At 37.9% G+C, this 19772-nt stretch overlaps 1 protein-coding gene across 1 annotated transcript in view; it reads right to left on the bottom strand.

Moving 5' to 3' along the window:
* HS2ST1 (heparan sulfate 2-O-sulfotransferase 1) overlaps positions 1-19284 on the bottom strand; it is an 83875-nt gene extending 64591 nt beyond the window's left edge. The window contains exon 1 of the mRNA XM_062004079.1: positions 19057-19284. Within this exon, the coding sequence (XP_061860063.1) occupies positions 19057-19180 (124 nt within the window). The 5' untranslated portion in view covers positions 19181-19284. The remainder of the gene's footprint in view (positions 1-19056) is intronic.
* Positions 19285-19772: the final 488 nt, after the last annotated feature.

The following is a 19772-nucleotide window of genomic DNA, read 5'->3' as shown; positions in this document are numbered from 1 at the left end:
GGCTCTGACAGATAGAAGGTGTGGTCAATGCTTACACTATAGTGATACTGTTTAGATTAGGATGGCCATTGATCACAGCTTCATGGCTGAGCTCAGTTACTTTGTATAAATAATGCATGCCTTGCTAGCAACAGTAGTCACAGAAACATAAAATGGCAGTGATTGGAAGAGACCTCTAGAGATCTAGTCCAACCTCCCTGTTAAAGCAGGTTCACCTCAATCAAGGGGCACAGGAAAACGTCCAGGCAGGTTTTGAAACCTCCAGAGGAGATTCCACAACACCTCTGGGCAGCCTGCACCAGAGCTCCCTCACTCTTACAGAAAAGATTTTCCTTATGTTTAAGCAGAACTCCCTGTGTTCCAGCTTGTGACCATTGCCCCTAGTCCTTTCACTGGAAACTACAGAAAAAAAGTGTTGCCCCACCCTGACATTTATCCCGTAAACAGTGGGGTTTTGTACATATACAAGTATATGCTGCAGTATTGTGTTCTAAAGTTCACCAAAAAGACTGGTATTTTTGAAGCTATCAATCGATAGTTCATTTCTGATCATTTCCTACACCTGTATGATACGCATTCTTTGCTCACTTTTTTCATACTAGTCATGATTTTACAGCCTCCTATCTTTCATTTCCCAACATGTTTTCCCAGTCTGATGAGCCTTGGTCTACTGAATCTTTCCCTACATGGGAGATGCTTTGTTTCTTTAATTATCCTCACCAGTCAGATATGTTTTTCTAACTACGCTACAATCTCTTTCAAGATGAAGGACACAAAAGATTAGCACAGCAGAACTGCTGTATCCAATGGAAGAAAAGAAAATTCTCATGTGATTCCTCACTTGTTTTTAATGACTTCCAGCATACTACATAAATTTCTGACTGTTGTTGAATAGTGATTGTAAGTTTTCATACAGCTAACTTCTGTAACTCCAAGAACTACTTCTTCAATGAGGGCAGACAATTCGGTATCTAACATGCACATCTGGCATTATTTTTCTTAAAATAGATTTACATATGACAATTTTTTTCACCTTACCCAGTCACCTAGTATTGAGATATTCTTCCCCTGAATAGCTCATTATCAAACTGTTGTCCCACAATGCACAATAATCTCCAAAACAAACAGAAAAGCACCTAACAAGTTCAAGCCATGAATTAATGCTCAGTAAAAAAATAACAAGTAACAATTCTAATCACAGTCCTCAAAAGATTAAGATTTTTTTTCAGCTAATTAACAGGACAGAAAGGCTTTTAAAAACCATTACAAATGTCATTCAGATACCATTCAGTCATCTCTCTAAAGCATTAGGAGGACCAAGAATTAGATATAAAGGAGAAGATACCTGCAGAGGTCACACCATGTGATTGTTTTTTAAAAGCCCACACAACCCCAACAATCAAAGACTTAAACTCCACTATTCCAAAATACATTAAAGCACTTGAGCTTTTTTAAAAAATATTTGTGTTTTTCTTTTAAACAGACTTCTTCAGAATTTCATTTTAAAGATATGCATATACACCTAAACAAAATGCAAAAGCATCCCCTCAATACTACTGTATCCAGTGTTATTATATTAGAAACTTGAGAAATCTAATTCTAGAAGGACACTCCAAATTAGTCAGCTTTAATAGTACCTACTCCTCACAACACATCAAACTGTCCAGATTAAAACCAATGCCACCATGTGGCTTTTTTCAAAGACTGATAGGGCAAGATATTTTTTTATTGTTGAAACTTTTGCTCAAAAAACTTTTATTATTTGATATGCAAAGTAATGGTGAGACCACACACAGTTTCAGTTACTACCCAGGTAACACTGTCCTCCTCAGTAAAGATGCTGTGAAATGATACAATAACAATTTCTCATGTGAAGAACATGAGAAGAGCACAATGGCAACAGGGAAAGAGAGGAATATCAAATTCACTGCCTAGCTCCTATTTCATCTCAGTAAATCTGAGCCTAATATGCCTTTGTAATATCTATGCAACAATATATCTGCTTACTGTTTTCTGTTCTCTTGGTAACACTTTCTGCAAGAGTTTATATTACATGAGAGTGTATCATCTCAAATTAATGTTGTTCCCAACCAGTTGTGACATTATTAACAAATTAGATTTCTTGTGTATTGGATAAGAACAAATTTTTTTGACATTTAAAGTTTTCAGAACTTCAAACTGTGTTTTATAATGGGTTAGTTTGTTTCATTTCAGGCCCATTTTCCTGGCATAAATTTCACTACAGTAGGATTATAAATGTGGTTCATGTAGATATGTCTACAGTCATATTATTTGTTGATTTACTGTTAAATTTATACTGTGGAGTTTCCAAAATTTTTTAAAAAAAATAAAAATCTGTTCAGAGATTGCAAATGTAACAGATAAAGTTTAAGTTAATTAGACTTATGGTTTCCCGTTCTTCCCCAAAGCCAAGCTGGCACAAACTCTTGACATCCTTTGTCTATCCTCACACTGCAGATTGTTGTGTCTAAAAATACAGTAAATCTTTTACATACAGAACAATAAGTTTGAATGTCCAGGCTGAATTAGCTTATGATATTTGCTACTCTGAAATTTACGTAACTCATCTTTAGTTCCATTGACAGATTATAAACACATTGTCATGTTCTGAAGCAAAAGGCTTATGACAGTGCAGGTAAAAGAATATCTAAGTCTGGAAAGTACAAAAAATTCTATACTGTAATTCTGATCTTCTGTACTTGCTTTGTTTACAGAATCAGACTTAAAAAACACCTCCTCAACCCTCTGCATGTGTTTTAACATTTTTTCCTCTCCTTTTTTCAGAGAGGGAAATGCACTCTCACTAATAATGAGTCCTAAACCTTTTTGAACTCACCAAATTTTTAGAGTAACAGTAAGGTCTTGCAACAACACCTAACATAGTTATTATGGGGAATAATTAATATGCAGTAGCTTTTAAATCCATCATCTAGCAAAGGGAGTAGAATAAGAAATTGTCATATCTCTTGTTCTGAGGACAATGACAGTTTTTCTCTTATTTATCGCCAATTCAGAAACGCCAGGTTAAAAAGAAAATCTATATTCATACAAGGGTACTCAACATCTCTCCCATTACTGTATTCTGGAGCAAGTTGGTGGCATGCTTCCACAAAGCACAACTAAGGAATCATGCCTGCAGAGGTCTGCTATCCATTCAATATTCATTCACTATTCATTCAGATGTCAGTGAAGTATTCCATTTGCAGTATCTCATAAGGAATTTTTAAGGAAGTCTCTCACTGACTCTTCCATAAATTCCAGTAATAGAAACACTTTGGTAAGTTTTCCAGTTAAACAGTAGGGTCATATATTGTCATTAGAGAAGGACCACTGTTAAAATATGACCAATTTCAGCTCTGCGGTTTCAGATCAATATAGCAAGTCTTCAAGGAAGGAATAAGATTCCTTGAGAGACTACATTTCATCTTTGCAGATGGGGTAGGTGATAAAAAAATAAGGAGGGGAAAAAAATGCATGAGAGGTTGTTTTCCAGAATGTTATGAAATGTTATAATTGTACAAGCAAGTTTACATGTCTTTATGGTTACCAGCATCATTTACAGTATATGGTTCCTCCTTAACGGATTTTATTTAATTTACTGCTGAGCAAGAGGTATTCAAGCAGCTCACAGGAAGAAACCATGGAAGTGTCAAAGCAGGTTAAATTTTTAAACAGTCATTGAGCTCCCAAGGCAAACAGACTACTGTTTATTTAAGGAATAGAATAATAAGCATTACACATTTGTCCATGTACACATTAAACATAGAAAAGTCTTTAATTGCATGATTTTATTATGAGGTACTGCATAGTAATTATATACTGTCCCTGAAAGTCATCAGTCTTCTAAACATATGCTCTCTCCTCTGAAAAGTTAGTTTAATAAACATAATTCCAGTTAATCTAAAAAGTAACTAACTCTATAAAGGTTTTATTTCAATGTCCACAGAACATAGTTATTAAAAAAATTAACAATCCACAGGGATTAATAACTAAAAATATTTCAGGAAATCTTTTAACCCCAACTATAAAGATTCTCTCAGCACTAAGAGGGGTACAGGACTCCATGAGAAGAAATTGCTTCATATTTTATGTGATGTACAATGGAACAAATGGCATAGAAATAAGATTCATAAATGTCTGTTTTGTAGAAACTTTGGGGCAACACACATCATGAAGAGACTGATGTTTAGACCTAAAACATAAATGCAGCCCTTAAGAAACATGGCAGAAACATGTTTAGAAAATCCAAGCTCATATCTTCAAAAGGCTGCAGCAGCCTTAGTATAAGAACTGGCTCACTCAAACCTAATAATACATGTAGCTTTAAACAGAGTAAGGTAAACCAAGCAGTTCTCTGTTAGGTGACACTTGGATACCAACATGGTTTTCTATCCATAGTACTATTTTTCAAATTCATATGAAAAAAACACCTTTAAACTTGAGAATAAACACAAACAGTGGGATTCTGTACATATACAAGTTTATAATGTCACACATCTGCAACACTCCTGTGAAGGACATGGATCAAACAGATGGACTATATCATTTCTGTGTTAGAGTGGTCCTTATGGACATTTTTTCAATTACTTGCCACCTGAAACACAAAGACTTTTTCATTTATTTTCTCCCCTTCATATAAACCAATCTGCTATATCCTTGGGACTCCACAGATAAGGGGAGTAGAGGCAGAAGTATTACTGAATGTTTCCATGCTTGATGGTCTATTGCAATTCACACCATCAGTACTAATCTTCTCCCATCCCATCATCTCTTATATTGCTATGAATCATCACAAGACTCTCAAATCCCAGCCTTCCCTCTGCTTCAAGTATGGACTCTTTAAAAAATGTGAGAAAATTACTTTCCCCAACAGACTCTGTTTTATTTGATTGTTACTCCATGTTACAAGGCTGCACTTTATAGCCTGTAAAAGTTGTTCTGTTCAGTCAGTGGTTCACAAATTAACCTGTAAAATGGCAAAAAGCTCAATAAAAAGTGTTCTTCGCTCTAACATTGTAGCCAAGGCTCACAGAGTATAAAAGGGAATACTTCCTCAAAACACACCATCAAAGCCACATGCACTCTGTTGATCCAGTGGATGCTCACAAGACAAGATACCTTACATTTTCAGTAGAAGATGCTGTTCCAGCAGTTGGCATTAGTAAATGTTCTTCTTGGATGCTCACATTTTTAAATATCCCCAAAAACTACCATCCCCCAAACCGAACAGTCACTTCTACATCAAAACAAAGTTCAGCTCTTTAGCAAATAATCATGAAAGATGGTGTCACTGTATACTTTTATTCCAACTAACATAAAATAAAAAGTACCAGTCACTAGACTGCCACCAGAATTGTTAACATGTGAGTTTACTACATAATGTTGTCAAGTACAAGTTACACTGACATTTTCTGGTCAAAGTAACCCTAAAGAAAAAAAAAAAATCTAAAGCACTCCAAATTCACCTGAAATAAGTCTGCAAATAAAACAAATAACAACCCCCCTAAAAGTCAAATTTAGAATGCTAAGTATCTAGTTAATGCTTTAACTACTATCCTATCTTATCCAAAATTGTGTCTGATTCTAGTTTGGAAACACAACTACTTAATTTAACAAGCATTCTGTGATGTCTCTCGGAGGTTACAGTCACAAAATGATTAATAAGCACTGAAGTACAATTTAGGAAGTTTGTTTAGATCAGACTATCTTTTATGGAAACAAAAAGGAATCAAAGCATAACTAAGGCATCAGAGTACAAGGAAACAACAACACTACAACGTTTCATTGCAGTAAGCTCAGTTATAGTTTGGAAAAGTGTCAACTGTTACTTGTTTTCTGAATAAATTGTTAAACAGCCATCATCATCCAAAAATGCATTTGGCAACTAATTCACATGGTCTTTGTTAAAAGTTCTTGGATGATACACCTCCTAAAAGCATTGCATTTGGTAATAATTTAAGTGCCACACTTTTCCAGGAACATTTGGATATTTTAGTTAATTTTAGCCTTGCACTTCCATCGAAAAGGGAGTAGCAATAAACTTAAGAATCATCTTCAAATCTTTAAGGTCTTTCTGTTTACAAACTGCCTAAAACAAAGATGTTTTTATCTGAAACAGAGCCTTCAAAATCTATGTGAGGGTCTCCCCGTGATAAGACACAAACACAACCCATTACCATATACTGTGTTCCAATACTCCATCTTGTACAGCATGTAGTTGCTTAAAATCTTATCACCACAAAATGCTATGTATTAAATACTGCAGAAAAATGATGAAGGGTGCTGCTGAAATTACACAAGACAACAAGTCTAGTCAAGTTGACAATCAATGCATTTCCAGTCCTTAAATATCACAGGTGGTTTAGCTCCTCAAATTCCCTATAACAGAGGCGTTGAATAAATGAAAAATAGCAATCTCTTTTGATGGTTTTACATCTATATTTGGTTAACTCTTATCAATTGCTAAAGCTTTTAACTACCTAGTAGTTTTGCCTGTATTTGTGAGGTCTAGGTACTTTTCTACAGAGAAGCTAAATATTCTTGCCAATTTCAGTAACTATTTAATTGTGGAACTTGATACAGCAAAGGTTGAATTATTAACACAATTAGTGGAGAGTTGGTTCATACACGGTTCCATCAAGGGCAGAAAACTCATCCAAATAAAGTCCTGGATATCTGAGAGGATTTTCATATAAGTTTTCACTTGCATACTAATTATCTCTAGAGTGTCATCTAATGTTTACATTTATATGCACATATTTAATATCTCTTAAGTAAAAGAGACGTAGGAACAGTGACTGTATCTCACATTTGAGCTGCTGTATGTAATACCTGACAGATTTTGCTGCTAAAGTGTCATATCGTTAACATTTAGGGTTTTTTCCATACATGATTTAAGTTCTATTTTTAATTCCATATTGTTTTAACATGGTCTTCAAGCCCTGCCTCGACATGTTCCTATGTGATCTGATCTAGGTTGACCCGCTTCTGCAGGAGAGCTGGACTAGATGATCTCCAAAGGTCGCTTCCAACCCCTAACATTGTGATTCTATGAAGCAGCAAGTCTAAAAAAACCAAAGTTTACTCTGTTTTCCAACATTCATTCTCAAAAACTAGTATTTCAAACTCAGTTAACATTTAAAAACTTTTCTCATCATTTTCAGCAAAACAAATATTTTGTATGTGAATTTTATAGCAACAGTTTAAGAAGTTTTACTTTATTGCATCCTGTTACTTATCACAAAACAAAATATGTTTTTAACTGCAACCTTGACACGTTACCACCAGTCAAAGAGTGCACATATATCAAACTTGCACATAATCACCACTAATGCTTCTGGAAAATATAAAAATGGTTGTTCAATTTCTATGGGATTTTTTTTCTCTATGGCTTAGAACAAGAAGTGAAAAAAAACCAAACAAACAAAACCCTCTTTCAGTTTCTTCATTCCTTTTTCACGTGTTTTTTCTTTAAACTTCGTATGTGAATAATTTATCATCTATTTCTCTTTCCCAGTTCTCTATCAAGGCTACCTTGCCATCTGCACTATGCAATCATACATAAGTAGGCACATAAAAATCACTAGAAACAATGCTTTGGTGATGCTCCAGTGACCACAAATGTTTAGAAAAACGCTCCCACAAACATGTTAGCAAGACCATGTTTTTCTGAGTACAGTTTGGAGAGAAACAGACAGGAAAACCAGAAGGATATAAATCAAATAACAAAACATTGATGTATCATTTATTTCTGCTAAAACACCGCCTAAGCTTTACGGTGGTTTTTCACATCAGAAAGGAGAGGAAGGTTTAACAGTATTGTAGAGGGTAAATAACAAAGCAATAGGAATCAGAAGCAAGTACATTTTCACACTGTTAGGCTAAAGCAAATCCTGTCTTGAAAACAAGCATGTTTCCCAATACTCTCTGCCTTTTTGGTGGGATCAGACAGAATGTGGATAGCTCACACATGCAGAAGTTACACTGATCCTCACACACATCCTTCCTACTCCTCATTTCCCTTCTTCAGAAGTTCATCTTTAATACTATCCTCTAAGCTTGACCATGGGCTTACAAGATAAATTTGCCTTTAGGCTGAATGCACTTAACATGTCTCATGAATAACTAAGAAGCCTGACAAATATCCTCCAGCATTTTTTTTCTGGGTTGAATGAAGGGGTGGCTGTCCTTTCCCATCCAGAAGTAAACATATGCTATCACCACAGCTCAAAGCAGTAAACTAAACTGAAATCAAGAGTGCTTTAACTCCATGTTTCATGCTCTGATCTCTGCTGGCAGAGGCTGGGCACACCTCTGGTTATCCCCCTGGCTAGCAATGGGATGACTCCCTTCCACGAGTGTACTGTGGGAATATTTTCTGTTCCCACTGCTTTGACAGCTCATCATCTGTTGGGTCTTGTGACTTCTCAAGCCCTTTTAGCACCTCCAAGACTGACAGCAAGTTTATTTCATTAACCACTCCAAAATCTCTCCTCAAAATCAAAACTTTGGATTAAAAGTTGCTCCAGCTGAACTCTGTGGAATAGCTTTTACATAAACCTTTGGCCATTGAATAGCTTCAAAGATAAAATTCAAGTCTGTACCAGACATGACAGGTTATGAATACTGTTATATTTAAATGTAAGCTTAGACGAGTATTTCTGGTCATTCAGTCTTTGCTTTTGGCCCAGAAAGCATGGTTGTAAGGCAGTTGAAGGACTATAATAAATACTACTAGTATACTAGTAAGTAAGGTGTTCTGGTACCTCTCATAGCAGAAAAGACCTAGACTAATGCATACACATTAAACACACAGACTATAAGTCCTAATTTAGAAGCATAAACCAAGTAGTACGCCAGAAATCTGCTAGGTTTCTTTTTTACAGCTTGATCAAACAAAAATAAAGTACGCTCCTGCTAAAGATAACCTTCAACCTTAAACAGGTCCTGCTGAAACACCAGAGCTACTGCCAGTTTTGTTTTCACTCAAACCAACAGGAGCTGCACAAGCAGCACATGTAGGATTAAGAATTTAGAAAGCAAAGGGAGGGAAGCTCAAAAGTATTTAAAAAATAAAGTTTGATTTCATAAAAAGTAGGAAGAGAGTAAAAATATACAGCATCCCAATTCCTACTAAAGGACCATAATCCAAAAGATCATTGTGTAGACAAGAATATCCTCCAAAAAAGAAACAAACATCTACTCTTGAAATGCTGTATTTTTAACTAAAATGGAGTTTAAAAATATACTCACTCAAATATCATTTTATCCACTTTGAAGTCATTACATTGGACTACACAATCCAATTGCTTCATCACAGATAACTAACTGTTTATTAGGTACTTATCTTCAAAAGCTTGCCTTGTTGGCAGCATCACCAAAGTTAATACAAAACAGTTAATTTGCCTAAAAACCTATTCAAATAGACTAAATTATTCTAAGATAAGGAGAAGGGCTTATAGTAAGCTTCTTTTGTTTGGCTTTAAAAAAAATAAAAATATAACATTAAGAGGGACAAACTATAAGACATTTCATATTCCCAAAGGCACTAAGTTGATTAAGGGAAAGCATTTTAGTGCTTTGGTCACCTCAACACAGTTCACAGGATACTATATCAAGAATAGTATGCAGTTATAGCTATTTTGCCAGGAAAATATTATTTCTCAGTATTAAGAGCACACACTGCTGAATGTTTGCTGACAAACTGAGATACTGAAAAATCCTGGTTGCAAAGTTGCCAGTGGGACTACAACTGAAATAGGATTCTACCTATAAAACACTACATTCAATACCAGGATACAAAAACTCTAACATTATGACTTTGTTTCCATAACCACAGATCCTCATACAAGACGTTTTGCTTATCATATACAAAACCGCATCTTCAGAAAGTGATCATACACTTGAGTGTTTTGGTCAACAGATGAGGTATAGCATTTTTTGTTCTTCAGTATGGCAATAAAATGCTCTGAGATACTACTTGTACTACAGACACTGGAGCAACATGGCTGGACTCAGCTTTTGTAAAAATTACTTACCATTTTTTGAAAGAATCCAAAATTTTAAATTTGAGATTTCAAAAAGTTATTTTCTCTTCAACTTACATCTTTCATTCAAATGCTACAGAAGACAAAATCTTGGTATGCTTTGCTTTGTTCTGGGGACACTTTTTGGTCTGTTTAAAGTGTCAGCATAAGATTCTGTCATTTTCACATCTTACATTTTTACTTCATTCCTTTTTACTCTAAATTTGTAAGTTCTTCTCGGAATTACATAAATCCTTTTCTCAGAATCAATTATCGATGTAATACTGGTTATTGATCAATGTTTTGTATATTAAAACCCACTGCGAGTGCTACATTTAAAAAGCAAACAAAACAAACTTCTACTATTGCAAAACCTCCTCCAAACCCTCCCACAAAATCAATGTAAAGGAATGAAAATATTTTTTTTTAAAACGCCACAGGTATGCTATTTATGCAGTCTTTCTAAATATGTTCAACAATTGTCCAGAAAATAAGATAACAGAAATATTGAAGATGGAAAGACACAGAAGGAGAAGATTCAGGAGAAAAAAAGGCAACAAAAAAATTAGATTGGCGGGATTTCCCTCTCCTCTTTACAGAAAGTTAGAAAAAGAAGCATAATCTCTGTGCAATTGCTCTCCTGTCTCCAAGATCATTCAGGTTCTCACCAATCTTTTTACACCTTTTTCAATGTGCTTTTTACATCTTTTCCAACGTGAAACAAAATGCTACTGCCTTTCACATTTCAATCTGTTCTCCAAGAAAGACCAGTCCTATAACACACTGAAAAATCTTAGAATCACAGAATGGTAGGGGTTGGAAGGGACTTTAGAGACCATCTAGTCCAACCCTCCTGCAGAAGCAGGGTCACCTAGATCAGGTCACATAGGAACATGTCCAGGTGGGTATTGGAGACCTCCAGAGAAGGAGCCTCCACACCCTCCCTGGGCAGCCTGTGCCAGGGCTCTCTCATCTGAACAGTGAAACAGTTTGTTCTTATGTTTAAATGGAGCTTTTTGTGTTCCAGCTTAACCTCATTACCCCTTGTCCTGTTGCTAGCTACAATAGAAAAAAGGGATGCCCCAACCTCCTGACACTCACCCTTTAGATATTTGTAAATGTTAATAAGATCTCCATCTCCAAAAATATATACAATGAGGGTGATAAATATATACATAATATTTATTATAACCATATACGTTATACATTCCTTACCCTTCCCTAAGTATTTTTAATATACATTTAAAAATCGAAGAATAAAATAAATCTTCTGAGGTTTCTTTTACACTACAGCACTACAGATGTAAGTGGGGAAGAGATGCATTTTAATTTAAGGAACCCAAGATCCCATCCCCACACTCTTTACAGTTTTATAGCAATTATGCACAAGGTTTGCATAAACACTTCAAAATCATCAAAAGCTGTTTTATCAAAACAGCACTTAAGTTTTACATATGTTTCAACACAAATTAGTTTTCAGAATTAAACAGCAAGTTGACAAAAAAAAAAAAGTATGTCAGCTGTCATTTTTAACTCTAACTGCATACGAAGCAAAAATGGACGTAATGGAAGGCAGAAAAAGACTTGGCCAAAGTGAGAGACAGCTTCTTTCCAAAAACTTTTTGTAATTGAATTATCTTATCAATTCTTTTGCTGCCTTAGACTCCTAACTACTTGTGATGAATTTTATCACTACTAGAAAGCTTGAATAATAATTACGATAACAGTGATGTTATTGGAACCATGATGTCACAAGGATATTGCAAAGTAAGGACAACAATAACACACTGAATACTGGAAAGAACAGAAAGACAGATGTAGTTGGGCTTCCTGCAGACACATTTGCACACAATATATCTATGGTAAAATATGTTCTTAATTTATAGTCATAAAAACCTAAAGTACAGCAATGAATTAATTACTTGGGAACATACAGACTCTAGATAAGAAGCCAGATGCTGACACTCAAAGGCACCCTGCAATAACACTGGTGTCCTGATAGCATATTCCTGACACAAAAACATGCATACAAGTACAACCTAAATGCTTCTGCAAGTATTGACAAAGGTCATACCAACTATAATTAGCACTAAAAGTAATTTTAATACAGGCAATTAATGATTGGAATTCCAAATGGAGGGACTTCAGTTCTCCAAAACTTAAAAGGTCAAGAGGAGAGCAGTTGAACCAAATGACACAGTTTTGAAAGGAAAGAGGTTGGCTTTTCTCTCCTAAGTGACTAGACTTCCCTGAATGATGCATTTCTCAAGATGATGGGCTGTGAACACAACAACTTCATGGGGCCAAGAGTTAGGGGGAGTGGGGAAATTGAACAGAATTGATGCGTTTGAGCATCACACAAAGCTAAAAATTTGATTAAGATACTGCCTGTCCCTTGTCTAGATAGTGAGGAGGACAGATTGCAGTTAAGGGTCTGTACATATTTATGAAAGGCTGCAGACAGCTAGTCAAACTTCAGATGTCTCTTTCAACACTGGACTCCTTTCACTCAGCATTTTATCTTATATTTCTGGTTGAAAAAATAATGCAAATACACATCACAGTTCAGTTATATTTTTTTACAGCACGGCACTTTCATTATGCTCGCTAGGCTAGTATTTCAGATATACAAACAAATAAACAGCACCACATTTCAAGCAAAATACTTCCCACTATTTTTATACTACTTAAACATGATTTAAAAACACTTCAGATAAAAGACAAAAACTACAGACTGCACACAGTTACACAAAAAGGCTGCCTTTTGAGCCAATTAAGTGATAATATGTGGAAGATTCCTTATGCAGAAGCCATCTATTTCCTAAAGGGGTGCAATAATTTGAGGGAAAGCATTCCTTGTCAGAAGACAAGTCTGGCCAGAATAAGTCTGACAGTGAGTGACTCACTGTTGCCAGTCAGTAGATATGGAAATGACTTGTTCATGAACTGTTCAAATGTACCTAACTTCAACAGCCAGGGGCAATACAAAGCTGTGCAAAAACCAAAAACAAACCAAAAGCCAGCTGCAAATATGTCAGTTTTCTGAAACAAGGAAGAGACTCATTTAACTTGGAATATACATGATAATTGGAAAGCAATGGTTTAACCTGTTATCCCAACTCCAAAATTTTAAGTAGTTTAGCAAGGACTATTTTGGACTTTTATATATATATATATAGATATATATATATACATATACACACACACATACACACACACACACATACACACACACACACATACACACACACACACACACATACACACACACACATACACACACACACACACACACACATACACATATAAAAATATAAAATGCATGAGCAGTCAATTTTAATGTAGTGGAGTATTTGTGGGTCTCTGATTTTGTTAGGGATTTGCTGTGTTTTAAACCAGTTCCTTTGATACTAATCACCAGTCAGAATTAAAAAAAAAAAAAAAAAGATACAGTAACTTCCAATAATTGAATTTCAAAGGAACATTGCAGACATGACAATTTTAGTTTTTATCATCATGCTCAGGAGTAGAAAAGAGAGAAAAAAAAGACAAAGACAAAGGAAGCATTGGCATGGCATTATGCCATAACATCATTGTTTTAGTTGCTTTATCACAGAACAAATAAATGCATTAAAAGTAGGGTTTTTTTCTGATTTCTAGTAGTGCCCCTTTTATAATACCAAGTATATTACTGAAATCTGTCAGATATCTCATTACTGAGATAACCCAGTCTTCCTTCTTATGTACAAAAACAATGATATGGAAGAACGAGACATAGAACTTTAAACACTTTCTCCCGAGCTTCTCAGCCATTAACAAGTTCCTTTCCTCACAGCTACCATTACCAAATCTGTAATATTGCATTAATGTACAAAGAAGAAGAGCAGGGCACTTGCATTTCTCTGGCTGATCAACAAGCTTTTTCTACCCGAAACAGCTGATTGTAATCATGGCTCTTCCAGGACCTCCCTGGAGGATGGTATTTTAAGTCTTTGTGATCTTCAGCTCAAATGTGTGTGTTAAAAAGAAACATGCAATGGCCCAAACCTGACCTTTTCCAATGGAGAATCTAGAAAGAGACGGTGCCTTATCTTTTACCTCATCCACCCAAGTCTATTGCTAGAGGGACTGGAGGTTTATGCCTTATTTCTCAAGTCCATTTAATCTCTCACAACTGCCCTCAAAATATCTCTAACAAAAATAGCCACTTGTCAGATAACTCTTCACAACAGCATCTGCTATTAGAAGAGAAGGCACAGCTCTCACCACATTGCTAATTCTCAAACCTCTCTCACTAAAAGCATGAGACCTGCAAACTGGGTTGTCATGTGCAGCCTGCCAGAAGAGTGGAAAAAATAAAAATTAAAGTTGTGTCTCTTATTTTCAGTGTTTGAAACAGATGTTGGAGTGCCAGTAAAAAGGTCACAGAGCCCCATTAGCAAGTCTGAACTGTCTTGGTATGTGCTTGGGAATGTGCACAGTTCTGTGTTAGTCAAAATTCAGATATTACCAACTTCATAGCAAATGCAACAGCAGCAGCTACAACACTCCCCAAAAAGCTATCAATAAATATAGTAAATAAAATTAAAGTCATACAATTGCTTTATATCACACTTTTTGATGGAAAGTCCAAGCACGGTATGGGAATAGTTTAAAATTGATTCTAAAAGTGTCAGGAACAACCGGGGGCATGGTGAAGGGGAATGGTAAGAAGGAGCTAAATTAAAATGTATGATTGAACCAGCAAGGCGAAGTGCAAGAACGTTTCATTGGCTAGAGATATACAAAGGAAATAATATGAAAACTCCTACTTCAGGAAACCTGGTACACAAGAAAGCAGCTTCTGAAAGAGTGCCTCAGGCTACTCAGTGGAAAATAATAACTACTGGGCAACTGAGCTACGTTTAAAAGAAATGCTAGTAAATTATTTGCATAGCTGTGTGCATCCAGAACCGCCAACAATCACAAAGTACTCTTTATAAATGAAGTTCAAGTATAAATAATATACTAAGAAATCATGCATGCTATATTATGAGGGACAATTTAAGAAGATGTCTGAGGGATTTTCCAAAACACATGGAACTGGCAGGCCTACTGACATAAGATCCTTTTTTCTCCTGAATGAAAGAAACATAAGAGGCCTATTTATTTAAATATCCAAAAAAAGCAGAAACTCTTACATTTCTAGAACACATAAGATTTAAAAGTTGGGAAGTTAAATAATTTAACTTCAAAGCAACACTGATTTGTTAGGTACTTGCACAGTACCTTAAAGGATACTACCTCAGCAAGGGTCACTTCCATCTTTCTCCCTGGTCTTAGGAAAAGGGCCTTAGACTTTCAAACTATTCATGTATTAACAAAAACAAAAAGACAAATATTAAAAATTTAGTTCAAACTACAGACTTCTATATGCAGAATTCAAGGTGCTGAATTAACAGACATGAGCCATAAGTTTGTTTCTTGGCACAAGAAATACACTGACAGTACAGCTAGACAGTATTTCAAGGTGATCCAAATAATATAAAACAATAACAAAGTTGTTCAATCTTTGTTCTCCCTGTTATGGTATGTATATACTATGTTACTCAGACACAGACTGTTTTCAAAGAAATCCAACATGTAAGTTTCACTAAACAGCTACAATGTTGCAATAATACTTCCTTCTACCCCACTAAAAAGTAATCCTTCCCCATCTACTACCCTCACCTCTGATCAATGGTAACAGACTGTTCACTGAATGAGGTAGCGTCTTCCCTCACTCCTCTGCCCAAAGTTGAAGTGCTTCTAGTACTTGCTATTGCAGAATGAAACTAATTTAACAAAAGAACTAGAACACTCAAGCTTCACTCTTCCTTCTCCCCACCAATGCATTACAAAATTTTGGGAAGGGAAGAAAGGAGAGGGATGGATTACTTCCAGCTGGATTAGGTTTTTTTATTAGACTCATCATAAACACAAATGGCAATGCAGGAGATGGCATGGTACACTTCATGGTACACTTCAGGTCAGTTTAAACCAGAGGCAGAGGTGTACCCATCCTCCAGGTTTCCAAAAACCAAATGAGATGCTCAGACATTATTTCTGTTCCAGGAAAGATAGTGAAAACCTCAGCATTTGCCTTTCACATGCAATATTAAGGCTGTGCATTCTTAGATCTAATGGGAAAGTACCTATACCAGTTGTATACTATTTGTAAAATGATTTAAAAGTCCAACAGCTGCAGAGAACTTATAATGAATATTCTTTATTTTCTTTATTTTTTTAATAGGGAGTTATATTTCATATGGTGAAGAAATCCACAAGTTTACAAATACCTTTAAAAATTATATTAGGATCATAATAATCCCATCACAGAGGAAAAAAAGCAGCATCGGCATTTGTGACGGTCATTTGCTTCTGTCTCCTGCACTTCTCCAAAAAGAAAAGTTTGCCAGGGTAACTGAGTTTTGCCTATATGAAGTCTTACAGGAAGAAAGACATTCCAACTCTTTTTTCACCCAGAAACATGTCCCAGTTTCATGTTTAAGGCAAGATACTTGAACGGAAATTAATATCCTGACAATTGTTCAGTACAGAAGCAGGAGTTGCTCATATGTGAAGAAATTGGATAAATTCTATCAGAAAGTATGTCTGAATATTATTGGAACTGCTACTAAGACTGCAGAATTATCTTATTTGCTATCAAATCTGAAGTCATTTGATTTTCTTAGTCAGCATCTAATCCTTACAATTACTTTCCAAGATGACAGTTTATCATATGATATATCAACACAAACACAGCATAGTTGAAAACCCAATACCCAAACAACATGCAGTGTGACTTCTAACATAAAGTGCCCACTGAAACACAACTGAAAGATCGAAAGAACTACTTTGTCATTACCATTAAATCACAGCCTTGCTGCCTCCTCACACACACATCCCCACCCTCATTCTTTTGGGGGGCAGGGAGAAAGATTGGATTGCAAGTGCATTAGGCCAACTAATTACTTTGATTCAGAGAAAACCATTCTCCATATTACAGCGCAGTAGAAATATCACTGGCCACGATGGTAAAAAGAATTCTGTAATGAAACCTTAACACTTGCTAGTCATAAAATACATACCAAACATAAAAAGGGAGACATTCAGAGAGCCAGAAACTTTAACAAAGCATACTTTCACATTAAAAATGCCAATGCGAGTTCAAAGCTGTAGCAGAAAGCTTTTTTCCCCTCCTTACAGAAGTTTTAGAGAATCATTAGCAAGTTGTTCACAAAGTAAGTCTTTCCATCATGCTTTTAATAAACTTTACAATAGTTTTCTGTCCTCCTTAAGAAATAAAAACAGCAGAATGTAGGTATTAGGTTCTTGTCCCAAAGCAGTATGAGCTATGTATTTTAATCCCTTATATATGTAACTTAATAGTGCCTACTGTGTATATACTAAGAAGGAAGAGGAAGTTATACCAGTAAAATTCTTTATTCTCACATGCATCATGTTCATCTCTTCATGCCAGGAGGCAGATTTCCCTAAAGTAATATACATTGTCAGCAACACAGGCACTGAAGCTATGAGTACGAATAACATCTGCTTGAATCATCTTCCAATTTCATTCTTTTTTTTCTTCATTTTTCTTTTTTAGAGTTTTTGAGATCTTGTAAAAAATATGCCTCAATTATAATCGGTACAAACTTTCAGATGAAAAATATGCAAAGTAAGAGCATCTTGTAAGCCAAGCAGTTCAACTACTGCCATTTCCAGGCTCCTATTCTCCAGTTCAAAGAGAGCAAAGTGTTAAAGAAAGTAAAGAAGTAAAATTCCAATGACACTCATACAGCTCAACACTAAGTTATGCCGATTCTGGCTCTGTTAGAAGGTCACTGTTTAGCTTCCTATGTCACTTAAAGTCCACTTCCAGTTTTAACACCAGTAGGAACACGGCATGTACACTTTTTTTCCCTACAAACTTGAAGACTTCATAGTCTACAAACAACATGGGAAAACAAATCATCAATGTTTGCAAAGCAGCCCCTGCACTTTGTACCCACCAGAAGTCTCAGTGCTCTGTTTTTGCAACTCCTAAGCACCACAAACAGGTTCAGAACAGTATTCAGAGACCTTTAATTAAGTCATGTAAAACCCATGCAAGTTTTGCAGCCTTTACATACAACAGTTGTAAGATGTTACCTACCAGGCAGGTATAAATCTAAAAAGGTGGGTGTGAGGCAGGAAATAAAAAGGAATCTTACACAAGAGATTTCAAGTTTATCATTATTCTGCTTAATTACAGCAAAGTGAAAGGCTAGGAGAGCACTAACGACACTCAGCAAACGGAAGAAAATGACATCTTCCATTCAACGAGAGTAAAACAAATTACTCGTTTGTCATTAGGAACAACGTTTTTAAGGTTTTGGAGGTTTTGTTTTCTTTTATTTTTTTACCATGTGCTTTCTTTTACAATACCATGCACTAAACGTTTGAATGTGAAAAAGACGGTAATTCGCTGCAGCAGCACAACCAGATTCACTTTCGGCACCAGCACTGCTTCTCTCCTCCCCGTTAGGAGCCTGCCAGAAGACACTCGCAGGCCAGCCACTGCTCCCCACCGCTCAACACCGCTGGTCTCTTCAGAGAATCCATTTAGACACACGACAGAAATACTATCTCTCCAACACCGATCTCTCCTAGGTCTCACGACCTCGCAAAACGCACATGCGAACGAATTCTAAGGCCAAGGCTGCTGCCCTGCTGCTAACAGCTCCTCGCAGAGCCCCCTGACCGCACTGATCAGTTCCTTCGCCGTCTCGGGCATGTAAACACACGGCGCCATACGGGACAAGTGCCCAGCGGTGCGTGTCCCCGCGCCCCAGCCCGGCGCACGCCGAGGCGCGGGCAGCCGCGCTGCCACCGCTGCGCGCTCCCGCGGCCGGTCCGGCCGCCCGCGCCGCCTCCCGCCGCCCCGCGCCCTCCGCGGCCCCCGGCCCGTGCCGCCCCAGGCCCCCGGCCGCGCCCCGCCACCGCTCACCCAGCTTGCCGCGGGACTCCTCCAGCTTCTGGATCTGGTTCTCCAGGAAGAGCACGGCCACCCCGAAGACCAGCACCGCCAGCAGCTGCAACTTGGGCGGCAGCATAATCCTGAGCAGCCCCATGAGCAGCCGCAGCAGCGCCGCACCGCCCGGGATCACGACATACCGCGGGGCCCGGCCGCGCAGGCCGGCGGGAGCCGCCGCCGCAGGGACGGCGCGAGCGCGGGGCGGCGAAGGGCGCGCGACAGGGCCGCCGCCGCTCTCACATCGCCCCGCGGCTGCCCGCGCGCGCCCGTCCCCAACCGCCGCGCGGCGGCCCCGGCGCGCCCCGCCTCCGCCTGCGCGCGCTGCTCGGCAACCCAGCGCCCGGCCCCCGCCGCCGCCGCCAACAACTCCCGGCGGCGGGACCCGCCCCCGCGCCGCCGCCACGCCTCCCCTCGGCCGGATTGGCCCCGCTCCGCTGTGAGCGGCCGGGCCGCGCCGCGGTCCCGCCCCCATGCGGCCCCTGCTGATTGGGAGGCCGTTCCGGAAGGGCCGCGCACCCGCGTATCCTCATTGGGCACAGCGCTCACACCGACTGTCAATCGCGGGACTACGGACCTGGCCGCTGATTGGCCGCAGCTCTCCCGAGCGGCGAAGGACCTCAGTTGGGGCCGGTTCTGTAATGCCTGACTAGGCGTGGGGAATGACGTCTCCTCTCGCCTCGCTGTGACGC

The sequence above is a fragment of the Colius striatus genome, chromosome 10 (assembly GCF_028858725.1).
Source record: "Colius striatus isolate bColStr4 chromosome 10, bColStr4.1.hap1, whole genome shotgun sequence".
NCBI classification, from domain to species: domain Eukaryota; kingdom Metazoa; phylum Chordata; class Aves; order Coliiformes; family Coliidae; genus Colius; species Colius striatus.
This window is presented reverse-complemented; position numbering and strand designations above follow the sequence as displayed.